This window comes from Bos mutus, chromosome 21 (genome assembly GCF_027580195.1).
Source record: "Bos mutus isolate GX-2022 chromosome 21, NWIPB_WYAK_1.1, whole genome shotgun sequence".
Lineage (NCBI taxonomy): Eukaryota > Metazoa > Chordata > Mammalia > Artiodactyla > Bovidae > Bos > Bos mutus.
The window spans coordinates 65,874,204-65,889,728 of record NC_091637.1 but is presented as its reverse complement, the minus strand read 5'-3'; the positions used below and the strand labels follow the sequence as shown (position 1 = coordinate 65,889,728).

General features: G+C 47.7%; 1 protein-coding gene across 1 annotated transcript; it reads left to right on the top strand.

The window, feature by feature from the left end:
• Window positions 1-440: 440 nt before the first annotated feature.
• HSP90AA1 (heat shock protein 90 alpha family class A member 1) lies at window positions 441-5,819 on the top strand. The gene is made up of 11 exons (XM_070358002.1): window positions 441-597; window positions 1,051-1,212; window positions 1,302-1,668; window positions 1,988-2,121; window positions 2,409-2,729; window positions 2,901-3,066; window positions 3,243-3,433; window positions 3,542-3,689; window positions 3,852-4,120; window positions 4,409-4,742; window positions 5,016-5,819. Exons 2-11 carry the CDS (start codon window positions 1,051-1,053, stop codon window positions 5,123-5,125), a joined length of 2,202 nt encoding a protein of 733 aa, XP_070214103.1. The 5' UTR covers window positions 441-597; the 3' UTR covers window positions 5,126-5,819.
• Window positions 5,820-15,525: the final 9,706 nt, after the last annotated feature.

Here is a 15,525-nt window from a genome sequence, read left to right as displayed (position 1 = left end):
CCCAGGCACGCAGTCTGGGAGTCCCGATGCTGGGAGGATCCGGAGTGCACACTATCTGGGGACACGCTTTAACCACCGAGAGTTTACTTTTCTGGACTTCCCAGAGCCGCTGGCACGGGCGATCAGCCCCCGGGGCCTGGACAGAGATTGGGTGGGGAGAGCGTTAGGCCGACGCGCGCCGAGCGGGGTTGGCGGGCCCGGGATGGGAGGCCGGCGAGGCGCAAAACGCCGCGCGCGGGGGCAGGTAGGGTCGGGAACTGCGGCCCCGGAAGGCGCGAGACCAGCCCGAACGTTCCGGGTCGCGCAGGCGCACTGCGGCGGGCGCGGGCACGCTTGGCACGCAGACGCCGTGAGGCGTGGGAGCCCGCGGCGCGGCCCCGAGGAGGGGGCGGGCGGCCTCCAGTACGCAGGCGCAGGCGCGCGGCCGCGCCGGCGGTTGGGGAGGGTTCTTCCGGAAGGTTCGGGAGGCTTCTGGAAAAGGCGCCGCGCGCTGGGCGGGCCCGCCTCTATATAAGGGCGGCGCGGGGGCGGTGCGCCAGTTGCCTCTGCGTCCCGGTGCTGCGTCGCTGCGGATCTCGTGCTAGTCCTTCAGCCAAGGTGAGGGGAGGCGGTTGTAGGGGGACGTGGGGATCCAGGGACGGGTGGGCGGCGGCGAGGGCAGCCCCCGGGGCCCCCTGAGGTCGGCGGGCCCGGGGCGGCCATGATTAACCCGGCAGGCCTCGGGCCTGCGGCGGTCTCCCGTCCCCTCCCCCACCCGCCCTTGGGAGCGAGTGGGCCCGGGGCTGCGGGGGTCGTGCGGGATGGTAAGGGCCGGGGTCTGCGGCCCCGGAGTGGGGTCCCCGGGCCGCGGGCGGGGGCGCCCGAGCGGAGCGGCCGCCGCGCGGCCGGCGTGGGCTGCGGCGGTGGCGGCGGCGCCCGGCCCCCGGAATGAGGTCATCCTTTGTCAGCCGGCTCCTCCCGCGCGCCCCGGGCTCGGGAGCGGGAGCGGGAGCGAGACGCGGCGGGGAGGGGTCCGGCCGGTGGCTTCACGGGCTACGCGTACTCCCTCAGATGCCCGAGGAGACCCAGGCCCAGGACCAGCCGATGGAGGAGGAGGAGGTGGAGACTTTCGCCTTCCAGGCGGAAATTGCCCAGTTGATGTCACTGATCATCAACACTTTCTACTCGAATAAGGAGATTTTTCTGAGGGAGCTGATTTCAAACTCGTCCGACGTAAGTCTCTCAATGTGGATTGGGGTGTTTGAAAGGGGATTGTTTTAGGGGGGATGTTGTGCGTCATCACGTGTCATCTTTTTAAATAGGCCCTGGACAAGATCAGGTATGAGAGCTTGACCGATCCCAGTAAGTTAGATTCTGGGAAAGAGCTGCACATTAATCTCATACCGAACAAGCAAGATCGAACCCTCACCATCGTGGACACCGGCATTGGGATGACCAAGGCCGATTTGATTAATAACCTGGGCACCATCGCCAAGTCCGGGACCAAAGCGTTCATGGAGGCTTTGCAGGCTGGCGCTGATATCTCCATGATTGGCCAGTTTGGTGTCGGGTTTTATTCAGCCTATTTGGTGGCTGAGAAAGTGACCGTCATCACCAAACATAACGATGATGAGCAGTATGCCTGGGAGTCTTCTGCAGGAGGGTCCTTCACAGTGAGGACTGACACAGGTAGGCACCCGAGAACAGGGTGGGGTGCTGTAGGCACTGGAACCCCAAAGGAGGGATGAAGTTTGTAGTTTTTTTTTTTTTTTTTACTTTTCCTATTTAAAACCTGTTTCTCTGGAGGGTGATAGCATGCACTTGTGGCTGTTTATCTTGGGCAAGGCCGTTAACTGCCCTCAGACTCTTCCCAGTTGTAACCGCAAGCTTCTGCTTCGTAGACTTTTCGGATAACTGCCCGGGAGAGCGAAATAGTATTTTTATTTTTTTTGCCTTGATCAGGCCATTGTGATTGAAATTGGACTCAATCTCTGGACTTTCTTTTCAGGAGAACCAATGGGACGTGGAACAAAGGTTATTCTGCATCTGAAAGAAGACCAGACTGAGTACCTGGAGGAGCGGAGAATAAAGGAGATTGTGAAGAAGCATTCTCAGTTCATTGGCTATCCCATCACTCTTTTTGTGAGTTCCATGTATCCTGTATTATGTAGGTTACTAAAGTGACTGAACTGAAATCCTGTTAGTCCTTAGTGCTTTTCATAAGAGATCCAAACTTGCATTAATTCCTGGGCTGGTGGGTCGACTCTTGTCAAGGTTCCCGGAACTGTTAAGATCCTTCAGAAATTGGTGAGTGGCTTCCTGGCTACTAGTGTTTCTCAGGTGGCGTTGGTGTAAGTGCTGCAGTCTCCTTTAGCTTTTTTCCCCCGGTTTTGTGATGGAGAGGTGACAAGATTTGTCCTCCTTTGAAGGTGGAAAAGGAACGTGATAAAGAAGTTAGTGATGATGAAGCAGAAGAGAAGGAAGACAAAGAGGAAGAGAAGGAGAAAGAAGAAAAGGAGTCTGATGACAAGCCCGAGATAGAAGATGTTGGCTCAGATGAAGAGGAGGAAGAGAAGAAGGACGGGGACAAGAAGAAGAAAAAGAAGATCAAAGAGAAGTACATCGATCAAGAAGAGCTGAACAAGACAAAGCCTATCTGGACCAGAAACCCTGATGACATCACTAACGAGGAGTATGGAGAGTTCTACAAGAGCCTGACCAACGATTGGGAGGATCACTTGGCGGTCAAGGTGAGTGACTAAGTGCTTCAAAACTACCATCCCTGCACATGTTTGAGGCAGCATTCTGTTCCCCGATGCCCCATGCTTTGCCCGGAGTCATTGTTAGGTAACTCTGTAATATATGGGGCTTTTTGTTGGTTTAAGTTGTTTGCCCTGTGTTAATCTTGATTGTTTTTACAGCATTTTTCAGTTGAAGGACAGTTGGAATTCAGAGCCCTTCTTTTTGTCCCAAGACGAGCTCCTTTTGACCTGTTCGAAAACAGAAAGAAGAAGAACAACATTAAGTTGTATGTTCGCAGAGTATTCATCATGGATAACTGCGAGGAGCTAATCCCTGAATACCTGAGTAAGTATAGTCTTGATACAAAGAACGATGACTGTTATTGGTCTGAGTGATTCATCTTGTCAACTCTGGTTTTTAAACTAAACATGGGGGAAATCGTTCATCTTTGGATTTTTGGGTTTACAAATTTGTCAGTTTTTGTCTTTGGAGTGACTGGTTGCATTTGGTCTGTTTTTCAGATTTCATTAGAGGTGTGGTGGATTCTGAGGATCTTCCTCTGAACATTTCCCGTGAGATGTTGCAACAAAGCAAAATTTTGAAAGTTATCAGGAAGAATTTGGTCAAAAAGTGCTTGGAACTCTTCACTGAACTGGCAGAAGATAAGGAGAACTACAAGAAGTTTTATGAGCAGTTCTCTAAAAATATTAAGGTTGGTTAGAAACACATTTGACGATTATGAGTAGTAATCAAACTGATTTTTCATTTGAAATAATTTGAACACAGAGAAAGTCTTCTTAAAGCTAACAATGTCTTTCAGCTTGGAATACATGAAGATTCTCAAAATCGGAAGAAGCTTTCAGAGCTGTTGAGGTACTATACTTCTGCTTCTGGTGATGAGATGGTTTCTCTCAAGGACTATTGCACAAGAATGAAGGAAAACCAGAAACACATCTATTACATCACAGGTAACTTATAGGCAGTAAATGCGCCCGTCGATCTTTGTGTGATCCCATGGGAACAGTTGCGTGTGTCTTCTGCCCGTGTGGTGGTACACGTAATTTAGTAGGTGTTAATCTAACAAAAATAAAGAGATTGCTGTTAAAAGATCTAAAACTTTGGCTTCTTAGGTGAGACCAAGGACCAGGTGGCCAACTCGGCCTTCGTGGAGCGCCTCCGGAAGCACGGCTTGGAAGTGATCTACATGATCGAGCCCATTGATGAGTACTGTGTGCAGCAGCTGAAGGAGTTTGAGGGGAAGACCTTAGTGTCAGTCACCAAAGAGGGCCTGGAACTTCCAGAAGATGAGGAAGAGAAAAAGAAACAAGAAGAGAAAAAGACAAAGTTTGAAAACCTCTGCAAAATCATGAAGGACATTTTGGAGAAGAAAGTTGAAAAGGTGTGTGAATAGTCTTTTTTTTCTTTTATTTTTTGGTTACTAACCCTTCTTAGGGGTGTTAGGTGTCTTTTGAACAAGTCACATATACATAGTCCTTAAGATTTTTAAAGACATGCGAACTTAAAAGGAGCTTAAAGCTTGGGATTTGTAATAGTATTTGCAAATAGTATTTCTGATTCATTAATACTCAAATTCCTTAAATATTCAAATAAACCTGGTATCAAGTATTGAGACTGGAACATCTCTATGCCCAGTTACCACTATATACTTTTTTTTTCCTGATGAAAGGTGGTTGTGTCAAACCGGTTGGTGACATCCCCATGCTGCATTGTCACAAGCACATACGGCTGGACAGCAAACATGGAACGGATCATGAAGGCGCAAGCCCTGAGAGACAACTCCACGATGGGTTACATGGCTGCCAAGAAGCACCTGGAGATCAACCCTGACCATTCCATCATTGAGACCTTGAGGCAAAAGGCAGAGGCTGACAAGAATGACAAGTCTGTGAAGGATCTGGTCATCCTGCTGTACGAAACAGCTCTCCTGTCTTCTGGCTTCAGTCTGGAGGATCCCCAGACACATGCCAACAGGATCTACAGGATGATCAAACTTGGTCTCGGTAAGCCTTACGCGAGTGCTATGTGTAATACCATTGAAGAAAAAAACCCAAACACATGACTGTTGAAAAGGGTGAACTTTCAGCAATTTCAACAAGTTGGGCTCTCTTGTTCCGTTTGTGAAACGCTGAAGTCACATGAGTTAAAAGGGGGTAAGTAAGCATTTTCCGTCACGTACCTTGTAGTTCGCTCAGCCTTGAGAGTGGGTATGATGAAGCTGTAGTGTTGGACTAATTATGTGGCTTTAAGAAGCCTAATGCGTGTTTTTGTTTAAGGTATTGACGAGGATGACCCCACTGCTGATGACAGCAGCGCCGCGGTCACTGAGGAAATGCCACCCCTGGAAGGAGACGACGACACGTCCCGCATGGAGGAAGTGGACTGAGCGCTGCCGAGGGTCGCTCTGCTGTGTTCAGCGCTCTGTCTCCATTCCCTCCAATGTGTTTTCAAGTATTTCTTTATTTTTGTTAACATTTAAAAATCTGTATGGCATGATAACTGCATAAGGGGAGGATAAGATTTCTTTATACTAAGTGTGATACTGTGATACTTTTAGCACTAAAGCAGAGCTAGTTGTTGTTTCCTAGTTTCATGTTGGCTGATTTTAACACATGGAAGTAGTTGCCATTTGTTGTAAGGTGTGTATGTAACCTCTGTTAACTTTGTGGTCTGAAGTGTTTAGCTATCAAGCAGATTCTTTAGTAGACCAAAATTTTCTGTCACTGAAATGTTCTGAAGTATATACCTTGATGTTTAAAAGAAACACTTGTCACAGCAAGTTTTCATCTTCTGGGATATACTTTGTAAAGCTTCCATCCCCTGTAGTTATGACTGCATGTGCCAGGCCTCTAGAAGTTAGTGTGTTAAGCTGAACCAACTTGATTGGAGTCACTGTCCATACATAGGGCTTGTTTTCCAAAGAAAAATATTGTTTAGAGTAGCAAAATTATAAGCCTGCCCAGGCATGTTGTAAAGCCGCCGGAAAGGTAACTTGGAGCAAGTTTTGTGAATGGAAATGTAGTGCTCAAGTCACATTCTGCTTCAAAAAGTTGTAACAAATACAGATGAATTAAAAGAAATGATGTGTGATGTCTTATTTGTGGGGGTGGTCCCAGAATGTAAAACATGAGGTGTGCACCTCTTCCCTAGGAGAGTCAAGGAAGCAGGTGGGTGGTGTGGCCTCCCTAGAGCCTTACTGCTGCAACCTTAGGGTGCTCAGGCCACATGTGTGGGGTGAGCCTCTGCTTAAAAGACACAGGAGAATGGAACTTGCTGCTTCTGTGTCCATGTGTTAGATTTTCTAATGACATTGTGCTGTAGGATTTCAGTGTCTAAGCTGCACTTTGATGGTATTGGTGAAACAGGGGATATGCAGTACTCCCCTTTTACTGCCTGGCCCTCACGAACCACAGCTGCTGAACGCCTTCCCACCTGAAGCCATCTCTGCTGCTTGTTCTCTGGTTCTTTACTGAGCCTCAGGAAAGGTGTGTCTGGGAGGCTGCTGCTGCTGCTAAGTCACTTCAGTCGTGTCGACTCTGTGCGACCCCGTAGACAGCAGCCCACCAGGCTCCCCTGTCCCTGGGATTCTCCAGGCAAGAACACTGGAGTGGGTTGCCATTTCCCTCTCCAATGCATGAGAGTGAAAAGTGAAAGTGAAGTCGCTCAGTCATGTCCAACTCAGCAACCCCACGGACTGCAGCCTACCAGGCTCCTCCGTCCATGGGATTTTCCAGGCAAGAGTACTGGAGTAGGGTGCCATTGCCTTCTCCAGTCTGGGAGGCTACTGACAGCCATAAGCAGCACACAGCAGTTGGAGAGGGCAGGGGTGAGCATTGGAGTACTTGGTGGGAGTTCTACCCAGGATTTGGACCTACAGCCTGAGAGAGGCCTGAAGAGTCCATAGACTGTGGAAAGTCTGTCGGATAGTAAGCGCTGGTGGGTAGTAAGTGCCTGGTAAGCAATAATCTCCTTTAATCCTTAAAATTTAATGCAGCAGCAATTTTTAACTCCCGTTAGTCTAAGGAGGGCTTCCCTGATAGTAAAGAATCTGCCTGCAACGCAGGAGACCCTGGTTCAATTCCTGGGTTGGGAAGATCCGCTGGAGAAGGGGTACCACCTACTCCAGTATCCTTGGGCTTCCCTTGTGGCTCGGCTGGTCTGGTGCCAGTGGTCCTGCTGTTCAGGAATTGGTAACTGAAGGGCAAAAAGCAAGTTTTCTTACTTCCCACCTCTAGTAAGGAGACTAATTCCATTCAAATTAAAAGTATTAGATCCTCTATAAATGGTCTCCAGTGGAAAAAAAATGCCCACAGAGCATTTCCCCTCTGAATATGGAAAGTGTTTATGGCAGGCATGTAATTGGAACCGTCCCCCAGGAAGCCCCATGCCAGAGACGGACCACGGAGACCACAGGTGCCCACCCCGGGGCTGAGAAGATGGGGTAGAGGCACCAGCACCTTCAGTCGTCAGGGGGTCCCCGCCTACTGCTGCCAAGTCCAGCGCGTCACACTCCTGAAACTGGTCCCACGCTGGTGAGTGTACAGAGCGCTGGAAAGCGAGATTTGTATGGTGCAAGGTAGGAATGTGCTCAGTTGCTAACTCGTGACCGACTGTGACCCCCATGGACTGTAGCCTGCCAGGCTCCTCTGTCCATGGGCGAGAGGACTCGAGTGGGGTGCCATTTCCTTTTCCAGGGGATCTTTCCTAACCAGGCATTGGACCTGCTCCTCCTGCATTGACAGGCAGATAGTTTACCACTGAGCCACCAGAGTGGAAAAGATTTCCTCCGGGGTTGTGGTTGTGAGAAATCTACAAAACCGGCACAAGGATTCATCAAAGTCCCAAGATAAGAGATCAATATACGAAATGGGATTTAAATTTTGTTAGGAAAAAGTCATCAGTGTTTTAAAATGCCTACTAGCATTTTAACATCTGTACTAGAAAACAACAACAAATTGTAATAGCATACTAAACAGGAATGTATTTCACAAGAAGCCATGCAAGACCCTGCATCTGAGAACTGGAAAGCAGAAATTAGAGGGCGAGGTAAACGGAGAAAAGTGGGAGAAGCCAGACAGGAAAACACTGCCTCCTAGTGGACTGCACTGCAGGGGGTCCAGGAGGGAACTCGTGCCCCGAAACTTGGGACAGCTGCACAGCCGTATGTGTTTATTAAAATTCTAGCTTAAAATACACAGAATGGGTGAATCTGAACCGTGTTTTGTACATAAACAGCAAATGAAAAAAAAGCAAAGCTATAGAAAGCAGTCTATAGGGATTCAGAAGTGAGTTTGAGCACGTCCTGTGCCTCATCCCTTCACTTGTAAATCAGCTAATATACTCAGGAGCCTGTTCCGGCGTTCCCTAGGTAGTGGGCTTACCAGGTGCCTGGTGTCTAACGGGCTCACTACTCAGCCGGTCACCTTGCTTGGACTCAGTTCCCCCTGTACTTTCTGCAGTGTAACCTCCTGCAAGCCCCAACCCAGGCCTCGCCCTTCTAGAATTTTCCCCAGACTGCCGTGGCCTTGCTGTCTCCTGGTCCTCTGAACTCACTGGTTGCTATCAAGCACAGATTCCTCATGCTTTCATTGAACAGCAGCGAAGGACCAGCCCAACACATGAAAGATGCATCATCGGGGGTTTCCCTGGTGGTCCAGCGGTAAAGAATCCCCCTGCCAGTGCAGGGGACACGGGTTCGAACCCTGATCTGGGGAGATGCCGCGGAGCAGCTAAGCCCGTGTGCCAGAACTACTGAACAGCCTGTGCCCTAGAGGCCCTGCTCTGCAACAAAAGAAGCCCCCGCAATGAGAAAGCCCACGCACTGCAATGAAGGGCAGCCCCAGCTCACTGCAACTAGAGAAAAGCCTGCACAGCAGTGGAGACCCAGCACGGCAAAAATAAGTATTTTAAAGAATAAAAAACTACAAAGAAACATGCATGATGGGGGAAGGCAGCCATGGCAAAGGTCACGGAGCCCCAATTTTTTGTGGTTGGAAGTACAGGGGCTCAGCTGGTGGGGCAGGGTGGGCAGGTGTGTGGGAAGGCTCCAAGGGGGTGGTGTGGGGGCGGGGTGTGCTCCAGGAAGAGGGTGACTGCTGATAGAAGGTGGGGGGCTTCCCAGTGTAACCAAGTCTTCAGAGCCTGGATGTGTTAGGTCTTGAGAAGGGACCCCTGAGCATCTGAGTGATGAGAGAAAGCTAGAAGGTGAAACCTACTGAGTGTGCCTTGAACAATCAGCTTTGGGCCTGGATTGGAGACTGTCCAGCCACTTAGATGATGGGAAGAGGGTCGCCGTGGTCTGCCATGGGGCTGCTTTTTCAGAATAGGGGGGCCCACCCCTTGGGAAACGTCCTCAATACCAGGAATACTGAGTGGATTTGATGTGACCAGTCAGCTCCACCATCTCCGTGAAGTTGCCTCATCTTTGTACCCTACACACGGGAAGAACAGCACTGAGAAATCCAGGGCACGCCCACAGTGGCAATCCCACACTCGGTCTGACGATCCTACCTTCAGTGATGGGTCTGAGGAAGAGCCAATAGGACCAGCCTGACTCGCCAACATAGATTGGTAAGTATCTGTATCCAAAATACTTAGTGTTTGGCACATGGTACTCAGATATCTCTGTACAAATTAGTCTCAGACCTTCACAGTTTACAAACAGTTTACAGTTTCTAGTTTCTTTGTTAACTTTTCTTTTGTAGATTTCTAAAGTGCATGCAGAAGTGGAGAGAGACAAGTAAGTGTTGACAAGGACACGCAGTAATCAGAGCCCTCACACACCGATGATGGGGAAGTAAAGTCGTGCCATTTTGGAAAACAATCTGGCAGTTCCTGGAAAAGTTAAACATAGAATTACCGTGTGATCCAGCAGTCCCACTCCTAGGTATGTACCCAGGAGAAATGAAAACATATGTCCACAAAAATACATACAGTCCTCCCAGGGTGTCTATTCCTCAGGGGCTTTGTTCCAGGACCCCCGAAGACACCAAGATCTGAGGATGCCCAAGTGTCTTGAATGAAGAGAAGGGTGAAGTCAGCCCTCGGAGTCCTTAGGATATGTGTGCACACATTTTCATAGCAGCATTATCGCTCCTAAAGGAAATCAGCCACGAAATTCATTGGAAGGACTGCTGCTGAAGCTGAAGCTCCAGTACTTTGGCCACTTGATGCAAAGAGTGGACTCATGGGAAAAGACCTTGATGCTAGGAAAGACTGAAGGCAAAAGGAGAAGGGGGCGGCAGAGGATGAGATGGTTAGACAGCATCACTGGCTCAGTGGACATGAATCTGAGCAAACTGCAGGAGATAGTGGTGGACAGGAGCCTGCAGTCCACGGAGTCGCAAAGAGTCGGACACAACTTAGCGAATGAACAACAATTATTCATAAAAGCCAAAAGGTGGAGACAAACCAAATGTCCATCAACCAATGAATGGAAAGTAAATATTCCATGGCAGTGGAATATTATTGCCATAGAAAGAATGAAGTCCTGATTCACACTATAATACGAGTGTACCTTGAAAACTATGCCAAGTGAAGTAAATCAGTCACAAAGACCACAGTTTTATCCCATGATCTCACTCGTATGAAATGTCCACAGTAGGCAAATCCACAGAGACAGAACGTAGCTGCGCGGCTGGCCAGGGACCTTGGGGAAGAGACATGGAGAGTCGCCGTTTAACGCCTATAGAGTTTCTTTTTGGGGTGTTCATGGTGTTGAACATAGATTGTGATGGCTTTTCAGTACTGTGAAAATAGTAAAAGTTGATGAACTGTACACGTTCGGAAGTTTTTGGCTGTGCCTGCTTTCCGTTGCCGTGCGGGGACTTCTCTAGTCGCTGTGCTGGCTTAGCTGCTCCTTGGCTCGTGGGATCTTAGTTCTGCCACCAGGGGTCAAACCTGCACCCCCTGCATCGGAAGACAGATTCTTAACCCCTGGGCCACCAGGGAAGCCCCAAACTGTACCCTTTAAATGAATGAATTGTATAGTATATATACGACTATCTCAAACTGTTACTGAAAAAATGTAGAAGGAGTTTGGTCCCTCAAAAAATTAAACTATATGATCCAGCAATTCCACCTTAGGGTATATACTCAGAAATCAGTGTTCATGGCAGTGTCATGATATTAGCCAGAAGGTACAAACAACCCATCACTCAGTGAACTGATGGATAAACAAAATGTGGCATATACACACAATGAAATGTTATTTGGCCTTAAACAGGAAGGATCCACTACGTGTTAAGACATGAATGAACCTTGAGGACAGTATGCTATGTGAAATAAACTAGACACAGAAGGACAAATTACTGTATGACTCCACTTATTTTTTAAAACTTTTTGCCTGTGTTGCACAGTTTGCAGGATATTAGTTTCCTGACCAAATTGAACCCCAGGCTGCAACAGCAAAAGAGTGGAGTTGTAATCACTGGACAAGCAGGGAATTGCCATGTGTGATTCCACTTAATACGAGGTATCAAGAGGAGTCAAACTCATCGACACACAGTACCAGGGTGGTTGCCAGGGGCTGGGGCAGGGGGAATTGGCATTTAATGCGGACAGAGTTTCAGCTGGGGATGATGAAGAAGTTCTGGAGATGGACGGTGGTGATGGGGCACAGCGACGTAACTGTACTTGATTCCACTGACCTGTGCTCTTAGACGTGACCGTTGTTGTTCAGTTGCTGAGTCGTGTCCGACTCTGTGACCCCATGCACTGTAGCACACCAAGCCTCTTTGTCCTTCACCATCTCTTGGAGCTTGCTCAAACTCATGTCTATTGAGTCGGTGATACCATCCAACCATCCCACCCTCTGTCATCCCCTTCTCCTCCTGAGTTCAATCTTTCCCAGCATCAGGGTCTTTTCTAATGAGTCAGTTCTTCGCATCAGGTGGCCAAACTATTGGAGTTTCAGCTTCAGCATCAGTCCTTCCAATGAATATTTAGGACTGATCTCCTTTAGGATGGACTGGTTGGATCTCCTTGCAGTCCAAGGGACTCTCAAGAGTCTTCTGCAACACCACAGTTCAAAAGCATCAATCCTTCAGCGCTCAACCTTCTTTATGGTCCAACTCTCACATCCATTTAAAAATGGTTAAAATGGTAACTTTTATGTCACGCCTATTTCCACACACACAGCAGGGTGAACTGTTCTGTGAGCCACTACAGTCCCATCAGCCAGCTTCAACAGTTATCGTTATGGATCTCACTTGAGTTTGGAATCTCCTTGTTTATCTATAATTTTATTGATTTATGACTGCTCTGGGGCTTCATTAGGCTTTTCTCGAGTTGCGGCGAGCCAGGGCTACTGTTGAGCTGCGTGGCAGTGGCTTCTCGTTTCAGAACACGGCTCTAGCGCACGCGGGCTTCAGCAATTGTGGTGCGTGCTTTTAGTTGCTCCTCGGCCTGTGGGATCCTCCCAGATCAGGGATCAGACCCGTGCCTCCTGTGCTGGCAGGTGGATTCTTTACCACTGAACCACCAGGGAAGCCCTGGAATCTTCTAAGGATCATTATTCATCCCTTTGATAGATGAGGCCACTGCAGCTCCGAGTGGTCCCGGGTAAGAGGGGGCGCCATGAATGGACCGTGTCTGCCACTTCTCACTCCTAGTGGGTTGTCCACAGACCTTTGATTTTTTTCCCACACCAGCTTTCCATGACCCCATTCAAAGTGTGTGAGTGATGGCGGGCGCCTGATCCTTGCCCCCTGTCTGGCCTCAGTTTACCCTGCATCCTCCCCCTTTCTTTGACGCATTTCTCACAACCGTCCTGCAGCGGAAAGTGTGCGGTCCATCTTCCCGCCTCTCCAGGGCCTGTTGGCCGTGAAGGTTAAGTGTGTGTCCGGCTTGTCCACTGCCAACCCAGTGGCCGGGTATTCATCTGCGGGCTGAGTGAAGAACTGGTGCACGCAACTGATCCTCCCCCCTTCCTGTGGGGATGGCAAATTGTTTAAACAGTTGTATAATCTGGGAAGATGGTTGTCCCTTTTCTAAGCCTTCAAGATCTTCTCGAACCTTTGAAAGTGTGATAACAGATTACTCTTCTATAGGAAGGAACATTCCAGGAAGCAGGGCTCTTTGTGAGTCATGGTGTATTAATAGCACCATCAAAGTCGAACAAAGATCCTGTGACGCTGTTTCGGCTCCGAAGAGCTGAGCATATTTTCTGCCAAGTGTATATGTCTGCTCAGAACATAATCACCTCCTTATGAAAGTCCCTTAAGGCCTCAACACTTGGTCAGTGAAAGTTCTAGAACTTAAAATGTGGCCCAAAATGCACTGTTGTGTTTTTTTCAATTCCAAGGTAAAAAATAAAAAAAGCTAACAAATGAGAGTGTAAAAATTGGTGTCAGCTCTCCACCTTTTAAAAAGTTGCATGGAAAAAAAAAATAATAAAAAAAAATTAAAAAAATAAAAAGTTGCATGGATAGGGAATTCCCTGGCTGTCCAGTGGTTAGGACACCATGCTCTCACAGCTGAGGGCGCCGGTTCAATCCCTGTTTGGAGAACTAAAAGATTCCACATCCCACAAGCAGCGAGGTGTGGCCAAAAAAAGGCTAGATGGATGAAGCCAATAAAACATTTCACCTTTGAACTCCATTCGTTGTGCATGGAACCCCATGAGCCCATCACTGTTCCCATCCAGCCAAATGGTCGAGGCCAGTCAGTCCCGTCCACACTCTGTACAACCCACTTCTGTCCCCAGGCTTTCTGAAGCAGTTTCTGAATTTCACTGAATCATATCATCTGTAAGTATTTCATCTTTTCCTTAACATTTCTTTGTAATTCAAACAGACTCAAGGTACTTGGCACTGCAATGAAAAATACATAATTAAAAACCAGGCAGGATGGGACGTCCCTGGTGTTGTGGTGGGTTAGAATCCACCTGCTGATGCAGAGGATGTGGGCTTGATCCCTGGTAGGGGAAGACTCCACATGCCACGGAGCGACTAAGCCCCGTGTGCCGTTACTGCTGAGCCTGGGCCCTAGAGCCCGTGCCCTGCACAGAGAGACGCCGCGCAGCGAGAGCCGGCGCTCCGAGCGGGGTGGCCGCCCTGCTCACCTCGGCCAGAGAAAAGCATTCTGATGAAGACCCAGAGCTGCCAAAAGTAAAATAATAGTAAATAAAAATGAAAAAATAAGACAGGATGTTCATTTTTACCACCTGAATTTAACACCATCCTGGAGGTTTCAGCTAGGGCAGTTAGGCAATATAAAAAGTACCCTGACTGACAGAGAAGAGTAAAAGTGATCTCTGTGGATGACATGATCTTCTACATGGAAACCTTTAAGGAATACACACACACACACACACACACACACACACACAGTGGACTATTACTCAGCCATAAAAAAGAGTGAAATACTGACATTTGTGGTAATGTGGACTATCCCCGGTGGCTCAGAAGTTAAAGCGTCTGCCTCCAATGAGGGAGACCCGGGTTCAATCCCTGGGTCGGGAAGATCCCCTGGAGAAGGAAATGGTAACCCACCCCAGTATTCTTGCCCGGAGAATCCCATGGACGGAGAAGCCTGGTAGGCTACAGTCCACGGGTCGCAAAGAGTCAGACACGACTTCACTATTCACTATGCTTAATGAAATAGGTCAGAAAAACAGAGACAAATATCAATTATATGTGAAATCTAAAAAAATAATACTAATGAATGTATATACAAAACAGAAACAGATTCCCAGGCATAGAAACCAAATTAGTGGTTACCAAAGGGCAGAGGGGAGGGGGAAGGATGAATTAGCAGTATGGGATTAACAGATACAAACTACTGTCTATAAAACAGATAAGCAAGAAGGATTTACTGTATAGCGTAGGTAACTGAACCCGTTACCTTGTAAATAACCTACGATGGTGCATAATCTGTAAAAATACTGAATCACTGTCACCGGAAATTAAATACAACATTGTAAATCGACTATATTTCAATTTTAAATACTTAGTGACTGTGAAGCTAATATTATTTGTGGCATATTAATTTGGTAATTCCTTTCATCATTCATTGAAAAACAAATACTTTTGAGCAGTTGTGCTGTGCATATAACCACCATCCCCAATAAAAAGAAATGCAAGAAGGCAAAGTGGTCGTCTGAGGAGGCTTTACACATAGCTGAGGAAAGGAGAGAAGTGAAAGGCAAGGGAGAAATTAAAAGTAAACCCAACTGAAGGCAGAGTTCCAGAGAATAGCAAGGAGAGATAAGAAAGCTTTCTTAAATGAACAATGCAAAGAAATAGAGAAAAACAATAGAATGGAGAAGACTAGAGATCTCTTCAAGAAAACTGGAGATATCAAGGCAACATTTCATCCAAGGATGGACACTATAAAGGACAGAAATGGTAAGGATTTAACAGAAGCAGAAGAGATTAAGAGGTGGCAATTATACACAGAATTATACCAAAAAAGAAAATAAAAATATTAATGATCCAGATAACCATGATGGTGTAGTCACTCACCTAGAGCTAGACATCCTGGAATGTGAAGTCAGGTGGGCCTAACAAGCATTTCTATGAACAAAGCTAGTGGAGGTGATGGAATTCCAGCTGAGCTATTTCAACTCCTAAAAGATGATGCTGTTAAGGTGTTGCACTCAATATGTCAGCAACTCTGGAAAACTCAGCAGTGGCCACAGGACTGGAAAAGGTCAGTTTTCACTCCAATCCCAAAGAAGGTCAATGCCAAAGAATGTTCAACCTACTGCACAATTGCACTCATTTCACATGCTAGCAAGGTAATGCTCAAAATCCTTCAAGTCAGGCTTCAGCAGTACATGAACCA